Raw genomic sequence first — 14,156 nt, 5'->3', positions numbered from 1 at the left:
CTCCACTCAGACCAGCTCCAGTTGGAAGGGGGCAGACACCCAACTCACAATGGCTTAAGAAAAGAAAGGGAACTTAATAGCTCACCTAGTTGAAAAGGCTGGCTCAGCAGCCTCTGGCTGCTTCACTGGAGGCCCAGGTTTTCAGAGAGCCCTGGTACTGGCAGTCCAAATGTGCCTGCCCCAGGGGAGGCAGGGCCAGAACTCACCTGATGGGCTGCCGAGGCTTGATGTCAACTGGGGGTGGGGCAGGCACATCGCGGGGGAAGATGTCAATCCACATGTGAAGGGATCCCTGGGAACACAGGACCAGGCTGAAGGGGTTTGCTGAGGTCCCCACCTCCTGTGATAGCCTTGTGGCCAGAGGCTGTGCCTTGCCCCAGGTGGAGAGGAGCTGGAGTCAAGAGGGCACAGTCAGGTAGATCCTGGAGGATGAGGTCGAAGGTGGGGTCTGAATTGGGGGTTCCAGGTCTAAGGTTAGGTTAAGGATAAGGCCCTGGGAGTGGAAGGTTGGGATCAAAAGTAAGATCTGGTGTTCCCAAAGTCCAGAGCCTAGGGACCTGGGGTTGAGGTCAGATCGAGAGTGCCAGGTCTGACCCCTTGGTGGCCAGGGGTGGGGATCCTGCAGGACCAAAGTCAAGGTGGAGGTATGGAGTCCAGGGTGGGGGTCTAAGACTGGAGTGGGGATGCTGGGAACCAGGATCAGGAGCCAGAATCAGAAGTGGGAGTGCAGTGCCCAGTTAAAGGTGTTGGGGAAGGTGCATCCTGAGGGCCCAGGGTCCAGGAGCAGGTGGGAGTCCTGGGATTCTGGGAACCCCGGGGGTTCTGGGGTTGGGTGCTGAGCCCTCCCTCACCTGCAGCAGCCCTGGGCTGCGGGGATGGTAGAGGGGCCGAGTTTCTACGTGCTCGGGCACCAGCTGGATCCCAAGCTCCGGCATCTCTTGCCAGCGCTGCAGCACCAGCAATGCCTGTACCTCCTCGGGGACCTCGCTTGCCACTTTGGGGCCCCCCCTACCTGCGAGAAGAGGTGTATGAGCTTGGGTCCCTCACAGGTCCCGAATCTCCCACTTTCCACTCCCACCCCTCAACAGAAGTGCAAAGCTGAGGCAGCTGCTTTGTTGGACAAAGCCCATGGTCTGGGAGGTCAAGTCCACAAGGCACAGAAAGTGGGGAGATGCTTCTCTAACAACTTTTGCCTGTAAAAATCCAGCAGTGGAAGGACAGTGGGATTGGAGGGGCTATGACTTTGCACAGACTCTGTTTAGAGAAAGACCGCCAGCCACTTATGAGGTGTGAGCTCAATTCTGCAGCTACATTTTGTCATGTGGGACCCCTATGTGGGCCACCCTATGTTCTGGAAACTTGATTAGCTATGGCTCTGAGGGGTCCACTTTGACTCTTTGGGGATCATGCTCACCAACAAAGACCATTTTCTCCCCACCATCCAAGAATCTCATCCTTAGCCAAACTCACCACCTCTGCTTGCAGAAGGAGGCAAGTTCTTTTGGGGGACACACTAGAGTGGGCACCAGGGGGCCCCTGTACCTTAACAATCTTGCTCCCTATGGAGTGTTCGTCAGAGAGGGGCTGGTACCTGGGGGCAGGGTCTCAGGCGATGTCAGAAAGACTTTGCTGCCCACCTTGACAGCCCCGGCTCGGTATTCAGGGCCAGGGAGGCCACAGCGTTGGCACAGCCCCGCCAGGATCTGGGAAGGCTGGAGCGCATCACGCCAGGCATTGTACCCGTCCCTGCGGGCAGAAAGGGAAAATGCTTCAGTTGGAGTCAGCATATGGACACAGGTGGGCACAGGGGCAGGGATGGGGACCCTTGAAGACATAGGATCCAGGTTCATAACTCCAGTACAAGACAGATTAGACCTTGCTTATGGTAACCAAGAAAATCAAAGATGTATTGCCCATGCTCCAATGGAGGAGATAACTGATATTATCTCCATTTTGCAGATGAGGAAACTGAGGCTCAGAGAGATCAAATGACTTATAGGATACCAAATCCCAAGCCCAGGTATTGACCACTATGCTATAAGGTCCTGGTCATAGGGAGGTCCCCTTCTATGAAATCAAAGGATCTGGGGACATCAACAAGAATGTGACCTTAAATGTCTTTGGTCAGACTCAGAATGGCTCCTGAGGGTCTGTGGGACTCACGTGTCATATTGGGAGGCCAGCCCACAGTTCGCCCTGTGATGGCTATAGAATCGGTTTTCCAGATCAATGTGGGTCTCCCCAATGAGGTCATCAGAACCCACAAGGTCGTGATCAAACACGGCCACAGTCAGCTCTGGCTCGGCAGGAAGAGAGATGCTGAGCTCCAGCACCCTGGCCAGGAGAGAGAATGGCTGAGGACACCTCCATCCCCTAGGAGATGGTCTTGTTGGGGGACAGGGGTTCCAGGGGGCTCAGCAGCCTTTGTCCATTCCCTCACCATCACCATGCCAGCTGTCTGAATGGGATGCCTTGGGCCACAGGGTCAGATGGTAAAGGTGCTCCCACTCCCAAGCCCAGGGCCCAGCCTCACTCTCCAAAGATGGGGTTCAGCTGCTTGGGGATGTAGCGCTCCTTGGTGTCCTGCCGCTCCCGGCCAGCACTCACCACCACGTAAGGGTCTGCCTTGCCATTGGGGTCCGCAGGAGCCAGGTTGGTAGCCTAGGGGGACAATGTGGGTGGGGCTGAGAGAAGTATCACTGTCATAACCCAAGGTTACCCTTGCTGGACCAAATCTCAGGTTATGTGTAAGCAAGAAGTTACCGAGGAGGTATTTCGCACCACGAGGAATCAACTGAAAGGTTGCACAAGATGACTTTTTTCTTCTTTTAAGTTAATTATGAAATATTTAAGACATGCAAATAGGTATAATGAAAAATATAATGAGGGGAGCCTGGGTGGCTCAGTTGGTTAAACATCAGACTTAGGCTCAGGTCATGATCTTGAAGTCTGTGGGTTCAGGCCCTGCACCAGGCTCTGTGCTGACAGCTCGGAGCCTGGAGCTTGTTTGAGATTCTGTGTCTCCCTCTCTCTGCCCTTGTCCCACTCATGCTCTGTCTCACTCTGTCTCTCAAAAATAAATGTTAAAAAAAAATTTTTAATATAAAATGAAACAAAATATGTGGAAACATGTATAGGATTTTGATGTTCAAATCATAACTTTCTATGTTCACTTTTATTTTTTACAATGATAAAGATATTTTAACTAATATAAAAAGAATAATACAATGAACATGTGTATGCCCAGCTTAATAAATAAAACACTACCAACAAATGGAAACTCCCTGAATCCCCTTACCTGATTTAATTTCCTTTTCATCACTGAAGTTGCCAGAACCCTTTACTTGAGGTTTAAGACTCACACAAAAAAAGTAAAAATACTTTTACTACATATGCATGCATCCTGAAGCAATATATAGCACCATTTTGCATGTTTTTTAACTATATGTATTAAACTTTTCTGTTTTGGTAACTACATAATGTAGTAAATATATAACCTATGCATAAATTATTGAAGTATAATTTATATACACGAATATATTTTTAGTGTTTTTTTACCCTCCTGTCTACAGTGAATGAGCATTCCGGTTGCTCCACATCTTTATAAACACTTGGTATTGTCAATCTTTTTTATTTTAGCCATTCTAGCATAGGCAAAACTGTAGCTCATCGTGGTTTTAATTTGCATTTCCCTGATAACTAGGCGTGTTGAGCATCTTTGGATGTGGTTATTCACCTTGTGTATTTTCTTTGGTGAGGTGTCTGTTCATATCTTTTGCTCCACCACTGAGTTTTTAATTTTAAATATTAGACTTTTGGGGCGCCTAGGTGGCTCAGTCGGTTGGGCGTCCGACTTCAGCTCAGGTCATGATCTCACGGTTCATGAGTTCGAGCCCCGCATCCAGCTCTGTGCTGACAGTTCAGAGCCTGGAGCCTGCTTCAGATTCTGACTCCTTCTTTCTCTGCCCCTCCCCTACTCATTCTTTTTTTCTCTCTCTCTCTCTCTTTCAAAAATAAATAAAAATTAAAAGAAAAATGTGTCTGGTTTTTTTTAATTAAGAAAAAATTTTTAAGTGTTTATGTTTTGAGGGAGAGAGAGACAGAGCACAAGTGGGGGAGGGGCAGAGAGAGGGAGACACAGAATCTGTGTCCGAAGCAGGCTCCAGACTCTGAGCTGTCAGCACAGAGCCTGATGTGGGGCTTGAACTCATGAACAGATAGATCATGACCTGAGCTGAAGTTGGATGACCAACTGACTGAACCATCCTGGCGCCCCTCCCCCCCAAATTTTTTAAATTATACTTTTAATTTCTAAAAATTCTTGGGGCGCCTGGGTGGCTCAGGTGGTTAAGCAACCAACTTGGGCTCAGGTCACGATCTCATGGTTTGTGGGTTCGAGCTCCCACATCAGGCTCTATGCTGACAGTTCAGAGCCTGGAGCCTGCTTCAGATTCTGTGTCTCCCTCTCTCTCTGCCCCTCCCCTGCTCATGCTCGCTCTCTCTCAAAAATAAATATTAAAAAATCTAATTTCTAAAAGTTCTATCTACTCCTTCAATTGGCTGTTTATTTTTAATTTAATCTCTTGTTCCTTATGTATTTTAATATATTCTTTATTTCTTTAAACATTCTCTATATAGTTATTTATATTTTTTATCTGGTCATTCCAATATCACTGACCCCGGGAGTCTGAATCTGTTGTTATTTTTGCTATTCTTATTCATTGTGGCTTGTTTCTTTGTATATTGGCACTTTTTACCATGACTCATGTTTGGTTTAACTCATCCTGAGGGCCCAAATTGCATGTGCTCTCTGCCAGAGATGGCTTGCTTTTGCTTCTAACAGTTTCCTGGGCAAACTACCAACCTGCAGCCACTTTATTATTTTTTTTTAATGTTTATTTATTTTGAGAGAGAGAGAGAGCACACGTGCGCACACAAGTGGGGGAGGGGCAGAGAGAAAGAGAATAAATCCCAAGCAGGCTCCATGCTCAGTGCAGAGCACATGAAGTGCTCGATCTCACAACTGAAGGATCATGACCTGAGCCAAAATCAAGAGTCGGATGCCCAACCGACTGAGTCACCCAGGTGCCCCTAATTTTATTATTTTCAAAACTTCCAGTCACTCTTGAAAGCCTCTTGTTCTCCATTTGGGAAATATAGTAGATGGTTGTTTTACATTTTAATATTTGAAAATTCTAACATCCAAAACCCTTAAAAGTTTCATTCTCCTTTGTGTTGTTTTTTTCTAGCATTTTTTTCTCATAGGTTTTTTTTTTTTTTTTTTTTTTCTTTTTAAATTTGGGATTGTGAGCCCAAACTTAGCTGTCTAAATCTATGAAACCAGGGGAAACTTGGGACCATTTTAAGCCAATTTCTCAGCTTTGAGTTTTCTGGAGTGAGCAGATAATATAAATTCAAGTCTTAAATCAATGTGAGAGCAAAACTCTAATTATAAATTCTCAGGGAAGACATTGTTTTCTACTTCCCCCAGTTGGAGAAGAGGCTGAAACAGACCATTTACTTAACAAGCTCCTTTTCCAGTGAGTAGAATTCCTCTCGCCCACCTTTCACTAAGAGCAGAGCCCTCACTGGATGCTGCTTCACGTGAGGGTCTTGGCTGTGGCTCCCATCTTAGACAGGCTATTAGAACCTAAGCCTCTGGGTCCAGGTATAGACAAACCTCTCAAGACAACCTGTGTTTCAGGGCTTCCACGTGGGATTCCTTCTGCCTCTTCATCTTAGATCCACTGGGGATTCCCTTTCTTATGAGCTTAGCATTCATTTAAGATTGTTTATCTAGCATTTCTAGATGAATTACATCAGGAAGTTATTTCCAACCATCTAGTCTGTGATACTGCGAGAAGCAGAAGATCAAGATGACTCCTACTATCGAATTATGCACTAGGATGTGCCACAGAACATTTATTTAAATTATGTCTTAGTCATAATCCTTATATTTAAACCAGATAGAAACACAAAATCTATTCCGGTGCTGAGATCGAAGTAGGCAGAGAAACCCACTCATTCCTCTCATTCCCTGAGATGCCTTTTGGGAAACTTCAGGACCCTGCTGAGTGCTGTGTGAAATCCACAGCAAGGCAAGAACCTGTGTGAAGGTTTGTTTTTTATTTTGTTTTGTTTTTTACCCCTCTCCCCTGTGTGAAGGTATTTGATGACAAGCCGTTGTGAAACTTGAGGTTAAGAGCTCTGCTCTCCCTGGAGTTATATTCCACGTTCTATAAACTAAGGGTTTAGAACTATGAATAAGGAGTCCGAAGACTTAAGCTCTAAAGTCTGGTTCTACCATGTGTGAGCTTTGTAACCCTGGGGAATCTTTTAACTTGTGCCTAAGATTTCCCACCTGAAAAATGAAGAAGGTGGACTCTAATCCCTGAGATTCCTTCCAAATCCTCAGTCTGTAGCTTTCATGTACATTACCTTCACTGGAATTGGAGGCATGCTGGGGCGACGGATGCTCACCTTTACCACATATACTCTGACCAGGAGCTTAATGGGCCGGTTCTGCGGGACCCCTCGGGAGATCTGGGGCTCAGAGAACGACACTGCCTCTGATTCAGGGTAAATAAGGAACGAGCCCTGGTTGGGGGAAGACAGAAAAGTCTCTGGGAAGAGAGTCTTCCTCCTGCCTCCCCACCTGTACTCCTTGGCCACCCTTCCTTCCCCAAACATACCTTGAACTTGCCCACAAGGTGTCCAGACCTTTCTTCCTCTGCATCTCCATCCTGGCCCCCTTGCCCTCGGTACAGGGGAAATACATTCAGCCAGTCTTCAAAGTTGTTAAACTCTTCTTCCAGGGTGCTGTTGTAGATCTGAAAGGCAAGGGCCTCAGTGATAGACCAATGTCCGGAATCCTAGCAGAATCCCCTTTCTCTGACCCCCACTCACCTTCAGGGTGGCTATTGCTTTCTTCTGGGACACAGAGCCTTTAACTTCAGCCTCACCCTGACCCTGGTCTTGGACCTCCCCATCCACAGAAATGAGGTTGACCCCATCTGGGAACAGCAGAAATGCCACAATTTGAAATACTGGTGTCATGGGAGGGAGAGAGACACACAGAGTAGGAACAAGAAAGCCAAATCTCCTACCTGACTCCCCAGGATCATCCATCTCATCCTCATCAAAGTTGGTCTGAAATCAAAGGGCAAGTCAGAGATTCCTCCCTACCTTCACCTCCTTAATCTACCCCTTTTCCAGGATAGGGAGTTGGGAAACCTTAGTCCCAGTTCAGCCATGTGAACCACTTGCATTTGGCTAGCAGTTTGGCTAGTCCTGCACTGCCCAAGACAGTAACCCCAGCTCCATGTGTCTAGTGAGCACTTGAAATTGAAAATTGAGATGTGCCGTAAGTGTAAAATACCAAATTTTAAAGACTTAGTATAAAATAAGAATGTCAAATGTTCCATTGTTTTTTATAAAGGTTACTTGTTGGAATATTTTAGATATATTAGGTTAAACAAAATATATTATTAAAGTCCATTTCACCTCTTTCCTTTTACTTTTTTTTTTTAATTTGTCCACTTTAAAAGTTAGAACTACGTATGTGGTTCACATGATATTTCTGACAGCACAGCTGTAATTCTCAGCTTCCAGAACTGTTATGAAGGTGAGAAAAGACATGCAATGAAGAGCTCTGAAAAGCTGTGGAGCTCCACATCTGATGAGATCCTTCTTGCCATTTATACTCCTGGGCCTCCAGCTGCAGTCTGGGACCCGCCTCTGCACCCACCTGCCCCTGGAGCTCCTGCAGCGAGGCATAGTACTTGGACCACCAGTCAAGCTCTTCAGGATCTGGGATGTCTTCCTCCAGCTCGGGGCCTTGGTTCAGGAGGCTTCCCAAAGGGAGCTTCTTCAGAGGAGCCTGAGGAAGAGAGAACTGAGCACCCCTAACCCAGCATCACCCAGTCCCTTCTCCACCCATCTCCATACCCCATCACCTTGAGAAGCCGTCTGGGCATCCCCACTTCAGCCAAGAAGGGATCCAGAGACCTCTGTCCTGGGAGAGAGGAAATGACACCAGGAGGAGGTCAGGTGAAATCAGACTCCATGCCCCATGGGAGGGTCCCCCGGAGCCATCTCAACCGGGGAACTGAGGGGCTTCTGTCTGGTGGCCCTTAAGGGGAAGGAGGGCCCCTTACCTTTTGGTCCCTTAGGCACTAGGTCCGCTGTCTCTTCCTCTTCTCCTTCCTCCTTGGGGGGATCCTCATGAGCCCGGAGTATGAATCGCAGCATGTGGGAGACAACATGGGAACCCACAAGCACGGTGCGGCCAAAGGCCCGGCGCTCGATCACCAGGATGCTGAGTGGGGGCTGTAGGTAAGGCTGCTCAGGCAGGTCCTAGGGGTGGGGAGAGAGAAACTGGGTCTCTGAAGACCTGGGGAGGAGGGAGAGGCAGCAGCACAGGCAGACAGAAGAGTGGAGCTAAAGCTGCTTTCCCAGCTCAGCTCTGCCACAGCCTCATTGTGTCATGTCTGGTAAGTCACCGAGCCTGTTTCCCTGGCCAAAAAGGGATACGATCCTGCACTCAAAAGACTGTTGTAAATATCAAAAGACATAATAGATACAAAACTACTTTGGAGCCAACAAAGTGCTATCAGAAACATGTGGTGGTGGTGGTTGTTATTATATAAAGGATCAATGCTCAGTTTGCTAATGTAGATTTAAAGCCTTAACAATATGTATGCCCTTTAATATGGGAATTCTATATCTATCAATGGATCCTAAGGGGGAGGGAAAAATTAAAATACTGTATTGTTGGGTTTATTTTATACGTATGTGACAATTATCACACAAAGGAGGGAAGAAGGAATGGCCCTATAGTAGAGAAAAATTTTACTGTAATTGAATTAGTATTAATCTGAAGTAGATTGTGAAAAATCAGCACACATACTGCGATCCCTAGAGCAACTACTAAGCAAAGATCAACAAAGGAATTAAAGTAGTATGCTAATAAATATCTATTTAATACAAAAGAAAGCGGTAAAGGGGGAACAAAAAATATATGAGACATATAGAAAACAAATACCAGGGGGGCCTAGGTGGCTCAGTCAGTTGAAAGTCTGATTCTTGGTTTAGGCTCAGGTCATGATCTCACAGTTTGTGGGATCAAGCCCCACTGTCAGGCTCTGCGCTGGCTGGCATGGAGTCTACTTGGGATTCTCTCTCTCCCTCTCTCTCTCTGCCCCTCCCCTGCTTGTGGAGTTATTTTTAGAGAGTGTATCGTAAGCCCCGGGAAAGTAAACGGGGTAATTGCTGAAATGTCAGCAATGTTCTGGTCTCAAGGCTGTCGAATGCGATAGCACTACAAGATCCAGAGCCCCACGATCTCCCAGGAGCCAGTTAGGAAACAGACCCACTGCAATTGCCTAGCAGTCCTTGAAACTGCACATCTTCCCTGCATGCTTTCACGTAAACACCAGATGTGTCTTTGGTCTATGTGTGGAGGCTCTTTGTGTTTTCCTCCCATGCTTTGACATTCTTTGATGTTTATATCTGGCGAACATGAAATAAAGACCAAGTGCAGTTTGCTGCTGTTTCACTGGCAGAGGCAGCCCTGCATATCTGCTCTAAGAGTCTGAGAACTTTTTCTTCAGTGTGTGGCTACACCTGCAAGTGCTCTGTATCTCTCTCTCTCTCTCTCTCTCAATATAAATAAACATTAAAAAAAAGAAAAAAGAAAAAGAAAACAAATAGCAAAATGGCAGATGTAAATCCCAACCATGTCAATAATTACATCAAATGTGACTTTGATTTGTAAAACAAAGACAAAAGAAATGCAGAAAAAAATTAAATTTCTTTTGCCTTGGCAAAGTGCTTAAGACAGGCAGGGTGACCTTTCTTCAGGAACTCAACTGCCTCTATTGCTAGAGGCAAAAGGCAACCTTAGCTTGACATTAGCCTTACCTGTAAAAATCCCTTTGGAAACTTCCTTTATTCTACCCCACCCCCCAAAGATATATGTTAGCAGTCATCCTCCAAGCAAATGGCCCACTGATATCATCTGAGGGGTCTCATGACCAAGGTTTTACCAGACAGTAGTAAATGACAGCAGCTAGCCCCTCAAGGTCCTGGAAACTTGGCTTCCAAATTCCTCAGAGATTTACACTATTCCTAACCCTCTTCCAACCTGAAGGTATATAATCAGTCACTCCTCACAACCCCAGTGCAGCTCTTTCTGCCCACAATTCCTGTCCCTGTGCTTTAATAAAACCACCTGTTTTGCACCAAAGATGTCTCAAGAATTCTTTCTTGACCATTAGCTCCAGGACCCCAACACTTCACATTAACTTTATTAAACACTGTAAGCAAAAGGCAGAGATTGTCAATGGATTTTTTTTTTTTTAATATGCAACTACGTGCTAAAAGATACTCTTTAAAAAAACACATATGGGTTGAAAGGAAAAGGATGGGGAAAGATACATCATGCATCCAGTAATCATAGAGAGCTGGAATGGCTTTACTATCAGACAAAATGAACTTTAAGACACAAAATTTTACTAGAGGCAAAGACAGACACTTTATGATGATAAACAGATCAACTCATAGGAAGCTATAGCAATTGTAAACATATATGTACCTAACAACAGAACCTCAAAATACAAGTAGACTGTGACAAAATTGAAGGGAAAAAAAAACGATTCAACAATAATAGCTGGAGACTTCAATATCATATTCTCAATAACGGATGGAACAACTAGTTAGAAAATCACCAAGAAGGCTTTTTTTTCATTGTTTATTTATTTATTTTGAGAGAGAGAGAGAGTGAGAGAGGGAGAGGGAATGAAGCCCAAGCAGGTCCCATGCTGTCAACATGGAGTCCGACTCGCTCAGTCTCACTAACCATGAGATCATGACCTTGAGTCAAAATCAAGATCCAATGCTCAACTGACTGAGCCACTCAGGCACCCCAAGAAGGCTTTTTTTTTAAATTTTTTTTAAATGTTTGTTTATTTTTGAGAGAGTGTGTGAGCAGGGGAGGGGCAGAGAGAGGGAGCCACAGAATCTGAAGCAGGCTTCAGGCTCTCAGCTGTCAGCACAGAGCCTGATGTGGGGTTCAAACCCACGAACTGTGAGATCATGACCTGAACTGAAGTCAGATGCTCAACTGACTGAGCCACACAGGCGCCCCAAAGAAGGCTTTTTTTAAGAAGGCTTGCATAACACTACTAACCCAGCCTGACCTAACTGACATCTATAGGTCACTCTACCTAAACAACAGAAGAATACTTAGTCATTCTTTTCAAGAGCACAATGGAGAGAGGTGGAGACAGGGATATGATTTCCTCAATTTGCACTGTGAAATAAGAAATGAAAGGAAACATTCCCTAGAAGTTCAATGAGCAAACTGCTTCCAGCTTCACCATCTTATAGCACAATGAAGTTTCCAAACTGAAAACTCCTGCAGGTGAAACAGAGTCAAGAATGTGTTAGGGTTTTTGTTGTTTTTGTTTTTTGTTTGTTTGTTCTTGTGGGGTTTTACCCCCTTGCAGTCTGGAACCACTATGCTTTGTCCCGGTCTCCCCCTCACATAGGCACAGCACTTTTCAGTTTACAAAGCCCTTTCACCAAGATCCTTTCTCTCACTGGCTCCCTACAGCACTCCTGCAAGAAGCATTTGATGTATTTCCTTCAATCTTCAATATTTCTTCAAATCAGAAATAGGTTTTTCTTTTATACAAACAAATAGGGACACCTGGGTGGCTCAATCAGTTAAGTGTCTGACTCTGGGTTTCAGCTCAGGTCATGATCTCATGGTTCATGAGTTTGAGCCCTGCATCATCAGGCTCTGCACTGTCAGCACCAAGCCTGCTTGAGCTTCTCTCTCTCTTCCTCCTCTGCCTCCCCCCCCACTGTGCTAGCACTCTCTCTCTCAAAATAAATAAATAAGCTTTAAAAACAACATTAAACAAACAAAGCACTAAAGCTCAACTAAGACAAGTGATTTGACAAGCTCCTAAGTGGCACTGCCAGAATTTGAATCCAAAGTCCATACTACAGAAATTACAAATTACACAAAGAATGCATTTCTTTGCCCCTGGTGTCTCAGACACTAGATAGATTCTTTGTGACCTATATTGCATGACACTTACCTAAGCCACTCATTCAGCAGAGCCAAGAGAGTACCACCAGTTCATGGATTAATCCAGAGATCAGCAAACTATAACCTGTAAGCCAAATCTGGCCCACTGCCTGTTTTTATAAATAAAGTTCTATTGGAACACAGTCATACTTATTCATTTACTTGCTGTTTATGTCTGTTTTCATGCTACTATTACAGAGTTGAGTAATTGCAACTGAAACTATTTGGCCCACAAAGCCTAAAATATTTACTATCTGTCTTTTTATAGAAAATTTGCTCCAGACTTCAAGCTGTATTACAAAGCTGTAATCATCAAGACAGTATGGTACTGGCACAAAAACAGACACATAGGGGCACCTGGGTGGCTCAGTCAGTTGAGCGTTCGGCTTCAGCTCAGGTCATGATCTCGTGGTTCTTGGGTTTAAGCTCTACATCGGGCTCTGTGCTGACAGCTTAGAGCCTGGAGCCTGCTTTGGATTCTGTGTCTCCCTCCCTCTCTGCCCCTCCTCTGCTTGTGCTCTGACTCACACTCTCTCTCTCTCTCAAAAAATAAACATTAAAAAAATTTTTTAATTAAAAAAAAAGACACATAGATCAATAGAACAGAATAGAGAACCAGAAATGGACCCATAAATGTACGGCCAACTAATCTTTGACAAACCAGGAAAGAATGCAATGGAAAAAAGACAGTCTCTTCAGCAAATGGTGTTGGGAAACCTGGACAACAACATGCAGAAGAATGAACCTGGACCACTTGCTTACACCATACACAAAAATAAACTCAAAATGGATGAAAGACCTAAATGTAAGACAAGAAGCCATCAAAATCCTAGAGGAGAAAACAGTCAACAACCTCTGTGACCTGGGCTGCAGCAACTTCTTACTTGACATGTCTCCAGAGGCAAGAGAAACAAAAGCAAAAATGAACTACTGGGACCTCATCAAAATAAAAACCTTCTGCACAGCGAAGGAAACAATCAGCAAAACTAAAAGGCAACTGACAGAATGGGAGAAGATATTTGCAAATGACATATCAGATAAAGGGTTATATCTTTATAAAGAACTGATCAAACTCAACACCCAAAAAACAAATAATCCAGTGAAGAAACGGGCAAAAGACATGAATAGATGCTTTTCCAAAGAAGACATCCAGATGGCTAACAGACACATGAAAAAATGCTCAACATCACTCATCATCAGGGAAATATAAATCCAAACCACAATGAGATACCACCTCATACCTGTCAGAATGGCAACATTAACAGCTCAGGCAACAACAGATGTTGACAAGGCTGTAGAGAAAGAGGAACCCTTTTGCACTGCTGGTGGGAATGCAAACTGGTACAGCCACTCTGGAAAATAGTATGGAGGTTCCTCAAAAAGTTAAAAATAGAACTATCCTACGACCCAGCAATTGCACTACTAAGTATTTATCCAAAGGATACAGAAGAGCTGATTCAAAGGGGCACATGCACCCCAATGCTTATAGTAGCACTATCAACAATAGTCAAAGTATGGAAAGAGCCCAGATGTCCATCGAATAATGAATGAATAAAGATGAATGATGCCTGGGTGGCTCAGTCGGTTAAGTGTCTGACTTTGGCTCAGGTCATGATCTCGCAGTTCATGAGTTTGAGCCCTGCATCAGGCTCTGTGCTGACAGCTTGGAGTCCGGAGCCTGCTTCGGATTCTGTGTCTTCCTCTCTCTCTCTGCCCCTCTCCCACTCATGTTCTGTCTCTCTCTCTCAAAAATAAGCATTAAAAAAGAAGAAGAAGAAGATGTGGTATATACAATGGAGTATTACTTGGAAATCAAAAAGAATGCAATCTTGCCATTTGCAACAACATGGATGGAACTAGAATGTATTACTCTAGCAATAAGTGAAATAAGTCAGAGAGAGACAAATATGATTTCAGTCTTATGTGGAATTTAAGATATAAAATAGATGAACGTAAGGGAAGGGAAGCAAAAACAGTGTAAAAACAGGAAGGGAGACAAACCATAAGAGACTTAAATACAGAGGGCGAACTGAGGGTTGCTGGAGGGGTTTGGGGTGGG

The 14,156-nt window shown here is 44.8% G+C and overlaps 1 protein-coding gene across 1 annotated transcript in view; it reads right to left on the bottom strand.

Moving 5' to 3' along the window:
* Positions 1–14,156, bottom strand: part of LOC122215196 (fer-1-like protein 4) — a 33,511-nt gene that overhangs the window by 2,969 nt on the left and 16,386 nt on the right. The window contains exons 29-40 of the mRNA XM_042930306.1: positions 8,157–8,355; positions 7,956–8,014; positions 7,748–7,879; positions 7,107–7,149; positions 6,907–7,013; positions 6,693–6,830; positions 6,481–6,597; positions 2,534–2,661; positions 2,164–2,334; positions 1,592–1,746; positions 852–1,012; positions 207–292 (exon numbers count right to left, since the gene is read on the bottom strand). Of these exons, the coding sequence (XP_042786240.1) occupies positions 207–292; positions 852–1,012; positions 1,592–1,746; positions 2,164–2,334; positions 2,534–2,661; positions 6,481–6,597; positions 6,693–6,830; positions 6,907–7,013; positions 7,107–7,149; positions 7,748–7,879; positions 7,956–8,014; positions 8,157–8,355 (1,496 nt within the window). The remainder of the gene's footprint in view (positions 1–206; positions 293–851; positions 1,013–1,591; positions 1,747–2,163; positions 2,335–2,533; positions 2,662–6,480; positions 6,598–6,692; positions 6,831–6,906; positions 7,014–7,106; positions 7,150–7,747; positions 7,880–7,955; positions 8,015–8,156; positions 8,356–14,156) is intronic.

The sequence above is a fragment of the Panthera leo genome, chromosome A3, assembly GCF_018350215.1.
Source record: "Panthera leo isolate Ple1 chromosome A3, P.leo_Ple1_pat1.1, whole genome shotgun sequence".
Lineage (NCBI taxonomy): Eukaryota > Metazoa > Chordata > Mammalia > Carnivora > Felidae > Panthera > Panthera leo.
Note: the sequence above shows the minus strand (reverse complement) of the source record. Positions and strands in the feature narration are given on the sequence as shown.